This window comes from Vipera berus (genome assembly GCF_964194415.1).
Source record: "Vipera berus genome assembly, contig: HAP1_SCAFFOLD_152, whole genome shotgun sequence".
Lineage (NCBI taxonomy): Eukaryota > Metazoa > Chordata > Lepidosauria > Squamata > Viperidae > Vipera > Vipera berus.
In genome coordinates, this window is record NW_027673561.1 from 318 (window position 1) to 6,533 (window position 6,216).

At 45.8% G+C, this 6,216-nt stretch overlaps 1 protein-coding gene across 1 annotated transcript; it reads left to right on the forward strand.

Annotated features, from left to right (window-relative positions):
* Positions 1-384: 384 nt before the first annotated feature.
* LOC308679311 (tyrosine-protein kinase HCK-like) lies at positions 385-5,530 on the forward strand (the record flags this gene model as incomplete). Its single annotated transcript, XM_081346920.1, has 4 exons — positions 385-461; positions 1,547-1,700; positions 2,459-2,590; positions 4,958-5,530. Coding segments are annotated over 4 exons (566 nt in total), but the record flags the coding sequence as incomplete, so codon positions are not given.
* Positions 5,531-6,216: the final 686 nt, after the last annotated feature.

The window sequence follows — 6,216 nt, forward strand, 5'->3', positions numbered from 1 at the left end:
CTATTCTATTCCATTCCATTTCATATTTTCTATTCTATTCTATTCTATTCTATTATTCTATTCTATTCTATTCTATTCTATTCTATTCTATTCTATTCTGTTCTGTTCCGTTCCGTTCCATTCCATTCCATTCCATTTCATATTTTCTATTCTATTCTATTCTATTCTATTCTATTCTATTCTATTCTATTCTATTCTATTCTATTCTATTCTATTCTATTCTATTCTATTCCATTCCATTCCATTCTATTCCATTTCATATTTTCTATTCTATTCTATTCCCAGTAAGCTTGGACTCTTCGAAATAAGAAAGTTTGGGGAGGGTTTCTCCCCCCCCCCAGAAATGTCCCACTTGTCTTAAAAGAGTCTCCTCTGTCTCCACAGGCAGCTTGCTGGATTTCTTGAAAAGCGAGGAAGGCCAGGAGCAGCCTTTCCCCAAGCTGATCGACTTCTCTGCCCAGGTGAGTGTGTAGAATAACAGAATAAAAGAGTTGGACAGGGCCTTGGAGGTCATCTAGTCCAACCCGTTCCTCTCAAACAGGAGATCCTATATATATATGCTGTTCAACTCAGGACCCCAAAACCAATAATCAGGGTTCACTGCAGCATTTATTTAATCAGAGCGCACTGGAGGAATTTCCCTCCAGAAAATTATAGATAGATAGATAGATAGATAGATAGATAGATAGATAGATAGATAGATAGATAGATAGATAATGATTGATCATAGAATATGTGATTAGATAGATAGATAGATAGATAGATAGATAGATAGATAGATAGATGATAGATAGATAGATAGATGATAGATAGATAGATAGATAGATAGATAATGATTGATCATAGAATATGTGATTAGATAGATAGATAGATAGATAGATAGATAGATAGATAGATAGATAGATAGATAGATGATAGATAGATAGATAGAGACAGAGACAGAGATAGAGATAGATAGATATAGAGATATAGAGATATAGATATAGAGAGGTGTGTGTGTATAGAGGAAGAGAGAAAGAAAGAAGGAGTGAGAGGGAGAGAAAGGGGGCAGGGAAGGAGAGACAGAAAGAGAGAAAGGGAATGTGAGAGGGGGGAGGGAGAGAGAGAGATTGTGATAGAGAGAAAGGGAAAAAGAGAGGCAGTGTGAGAGGGGGAGGGAAAGAGACAGAGAAAGAGAAAGAGAGACGGAGTGTGACAGAGAGAGAAAGAGAGAGGGAGTCTTGAGAGAGAGGGGGAGGGAGAGAAAGTAAGTGAGAGGGAGGGAGGGAGAGAGAGAGCAGGGCTAGCTGGGGAATTCTGGGCGTTGAAGTCAACAGCTCTTAAAGTTGCCAAGGTTGGACAACCCGGATCTCAAGTCTCCAAATGTGGTCACGTGGCCGGAGGGGGACTGGCCATCCAAACTTCGAATCTAGGTTCTATCTTTTGCGAGAGGATCCATGATTCCTTCCGGCCAGTTATAAGTTGAGGACTATTGTAAAATCAGTCGTAAAGACGCGGCTTTTTTCGGGTCTTCCCCCTTTAACGGCGATGTCCCTCCTGGTGGCAGGTGGCGGAAGGCATGGCCTTCATCGAGAAGAGGAACTACATCCACCGTGACCTCAGAGCCGCCAACATCTTGGTGTCGGCCCTGCTGGTCTGCAAGATTGCGGACTTTGGTTTGGCCCGTGTGATAGAGGACAATGAGTACACCGCTCGGGAAGGTAACAAAGCCAGCGCAACCTTCGTGTGTGCATCCTCCACGTTGATGGACAATGTGGGTTAGACTTTACCCCCTTCCTCCCCAACTGGAGAGCCCCTGAGATCAGGGTTCCTCAAACTTGGCCACTTTAAGATTTGTGGGCTTCAAGTCCACAAGTCTCAAAGTGGCCACGTTTGGAGAGTTGCTGGCTGGAAGTTGAAGCCTCTTCTTAAAAACCTCCAGTGATGGGGTGCCCATGATTTCTGGTGGCAAGTTGTTCCACTGTCCTCACTGTCAGGAAGTTCCTCCTTAATTCCAGGTTGCTTCTCTCCTTGGTCAGTTTCTATCCATTGTTTCTCGTCCTTCCCTCTGGTGCTTTGGAGAATAACATGACCCCCTCCTCTTCTTTGAGGCAGCCCCTCAGATACTGGAATATTGCTATCGTGTCGCCCCCATTTCTTCTTTTCTTTAGACTGGCCGAACCCAAGTCCTGCAGCCGTTCTTCGTATGTTTTAGTCTCCAGGCCTTGGATCATCTTAGTTGCTCTTCTCTGAACATTTCCCCCCCCCCCAAGGTCTCAACATCCTTTTTTTGTAGTATGGTGACCAAAATTACGTGCAATATTCCAGATGTGGTCTCTCTGAGGCGGGACTAGAACCCAGCATCCCCAACTCACTCTCTGCTACCTTCAGCACTAAGCCAAGCTGATAACATTAGCTGTTGCCAGCTGCCGTTTTTCAGGCTAAATCTAACTGTCTTGTTTTTTTGGATTGTTGGCAGGCGCCAAGTTCCCCATCAAGTGGACAGCCCCCGAAGCCATCAACTATGGGTCCTTCACAATAAAGTCCGACGTGTGGTCCTTCGGCATCTTGATGATAGAGATCATCACCTACGGGCGGACCCCATATCCAGGTATGTACCAGGAAAGCATGAGCTTGCCTAGGAGATGGTTAAGATGGCCTCCCTACTTTGGTTTAATCCAGCAAGATTCCAATAACAACAACAACAACAACAACATCTTACATTTTAAGGAGATACCTGGTTGATACCTAGGATGCTGGCAGCAACCCGTGTCAACCATTAGTGCCAGTCAATTTGAGTGTTCAGTTGACTGAGTTTCATGTTTAATGAATAAAAGTTTTATAATAATAAAAATAAAATAAAATAAAATAAAATAAAATAGAAAGAAAGAAAGAAAAAAGAAAGAAAGAAAGTTGGAAGGAACCTTGGAGGTCATCTAGTCCAACCCCCTGCTCAGGCAGGAAACCCTATACCATTTCAGACAAAATGGTGTCTAGCCTCTTCTTAAAAACTTCCAGGGTTGGAGCATTCACCACTTCTGGAGGCAGGTGGTTCCACTGGTTGATTGTCCTCACTGTCAGGAAGTTTCTCCTTAGTTCTAGGTTGCTTCTCTCCTTGATTAGCTTCCATCCGTTGCTTCTTGTCCTGCCTTCGGGCGCTTTGGAGAATAGCTTGCGTCCCTCCTCTTTGTGGCAACCCCATGGATACTGGAAGACTGCTATCCTGTCCCCCCTTATCCTTCTCTTCATTAAACTAGATGTACCCAATTCCAGCAGCTGCTCCTTCTATGTTTTAGCCTCCAGTCCCCCGATCATCTTTGTGATCTCCCTAAGTCTGCGTGATAGAAAAGGCAGCTGGCTCAGGAATTCTGGGAGTTGAAGTCCTCAAGACATGAAGGGGCCACAGTTCCCCCATGCTGGCTCAGGAATTCTGGGAGTTGAAGTCCACCAGTCATAAAAGAGCCAAGGTTGCCTACCCCTGTCTGTAGCAAAAAGGCTAATATATATATATATATATATCCTTGATGAAACAATGCACATTTTGTCCCTTGGAGAGGAAGCAGGTGGCAAAACACCCGTTGCAACATAAGTCCAAAGGGTGGCTTTCGAAGTGAGATGCTGCCACACGCTTTTCCCCATTTGGCTAGGTTTGCTTAGGAACGGACATCTGCAATCCTGGCGCATGAGATGGAAAGTCCCCCTCCAAAGGGTCAGAATTGTTTAAGTTTTCAACAGAAAAAGGATTTCTCTGTAGGCCCTCCGCAAGCCAAGTGGATCACACCAGAGCATGTCCGCTGTGTATGAAACACACATTATTGCAGCCAGTGCTTTTTTTGTAAAAGAAAAAGGTGCCAGAACTCACACATGTGATACAACCCGCCTTGCCTACCCTACAAGGTTCCATCCAAAAAAGGTACCGGAACTCCGTTCTGAGCGTTCTATGACAAAAAAAGCCCTGATTGCAGCACACAATTTCCATAACAACAAGCTACTGTTGTGGGCCACCTTTCCCTCCTGTAGGCTTTGCAAGGCGAAGTTGCCGCGGAAATGTGACTTTAATGCTCTGTTCCTTGTGGCTTGCTCTTCTAATTCTCATTTCAAACTGAGATCTCAGACCCTCTAAAGTACCAGGCCACCTCTGCCTTTTTCCAAACGTTCTTGTACTACGGTCCCCGAGTTATGGACGTGATGGGGCCTGCCCAACTCATGATGGTCATAAAACGGGTTGATCATCATCTCTAGAAGGGAGTGGGGGTTTGTGGAGAGGAGGAGGAGGAGGATTGTGGGATCCTTGGAGTTCTCTGAGCTTGGTTGTTTTCTGGCAGACATCTCATGACCCATCTAGGGAACATCATCAGGGCTAGAAGGGAGTGGGGTTTGTGGAAAGGAGGAGGAGGAGGAGGAGGAGAAAGCAGAAGGAAAAGGGGAAGAAGGAGGAGGGGGAGGGGGAGGACTGTGGGGTCCATGTTCTCTGAGCTTGGTTGTTTTCTTGTAGGCAAGAAACATCTGCAAGAAACCTACTAAGTTCAGAGAGCATCAAGGACCCCACAATCCTCCTCCACCTCCTCTCTGCAAACCCTCCCTTCCTTCTAGCACTGATGATGTTCCCTAGTTGGGTCATGAAATGTTTGCAAGAAATCAACCAAGCTCAGAGCACCAAGGACCCAACAATTCTCTTCCTCCTTCTCCTCCCTTCTAGCCCTGATGATGTTACCTAGCTAAGTAATGACACGTCTGCTGGAAAGCAACCCAGCTCAGAGAGCACCCAGGACCCCACAAGTTCAGGGCCAGCCTGACTGTGCCAATGATTCCACTCACTTTAGGACCCCTGACAAGTCTGCATGACAGGGGGTCTGTGTGTGCCTCGTTACCTGCAGGAATCCCCTTCCACACTTTCTCTTTTTCTCTTCTCTTGATATTTTCCGAGTTGGTTTGCACGTCAGGATGTTCCACCCGTCTCCTTCTTTGTCCAATACAGGCAGGACCAACCTGGAAGTGATGCGCGCCCTTGAGCGTGGCTATCGGATGCCACGTCCCCAGGGCTGCCCGCAGGAGCTCTACGAGATCATGATGAGATGTTGGAAGCAGAAACCGGAGGATCGCCCCACCTTTGAGTACATCCAGAGCATCCTGGAGGACTTTTTCACCGGCACGGAAAAACAGTACCAACAACAGCCTTAGAAGGGACGCGTAGCCACACCGGCGTTGCCAGCGTGCTGCTGTCCCACCAGGCCACGGCAGTGGAAGGTTTCGGCGTGGAGAATCTACGGTTTAGAGGCAAGAGACTTTTTTCCTACCTGCAAATAGGGCTCATAGGCTGCGTCCCAAGCCCAGCTGGATTAGGAACTGAATTAAGCAATCCCTTTGCTCTTTGCTGCAAACGAATCAGACTGCAGTCAGCAGAAACCGCTTCAAAAAGGGAAGAGATTTTATCCTAATGGCTGTTGTGAAGCCGCAGCATTCTGGTGGAAGTTCCTGAGATGTGTGTGTGTAACCGAAAGTGTGTGTCCGTAAGACAGAAATTGTGTGTGTGTGTATATGAGGAAGGGAGAGGAAGAGAGGGGGGAGGGGGAGGGAGGGAGGGAGAGAGAGAGAGAGAGAGAGAGAGAGAGAGAGAGAGAGAAGGAGAGAAATAAATATATTGTGAACTCTGGATGATTAAGTTGGGATATGACCGCAGACAGTCCTTGACTTACCACCACAAGTGACCCCAAAATTTCTGTTGCTAAGTGAGACAATTGTTAAATGAGTGCTTCCCCACTTTACGACCTTCCTTGGTGTGGTTATTAAGCGAATCACTGCAGTTCAGTTAGTAACCTGGTTGCTAAATGAATCTGGCTTCCCCATGGACTTTGCTTGTCAGAAGGTCGCAAAAGGGGATCCTGTGACCCCGGGACAACCGTCATAAATACGAGTTGGTTGCCAAGCGTCTTAATTTTGTTCACGTGAGCACAGGGGAATGCTGCAACGGCTGTAAGTGTGAAAAATCAGTCACAAGTCACTTTTTCTAGTACTGTTACAACTTTGAACAAATGCTTGTAAGTCAAGGAATACCTGTATATGTTTTGATTCTTAGAAAAGCTTTGCCAACTGATTCCTAATGCTAATTTCTCATTGCAAGATGACTAAATGTGGAAGAACATGAAATAAAAATGAACATGAAATATGCCTGAATTTAACAAAGATTTGATTAACTGCAGAGGTCCAAATTAGGGACGATTATGAGACAATGGCAAA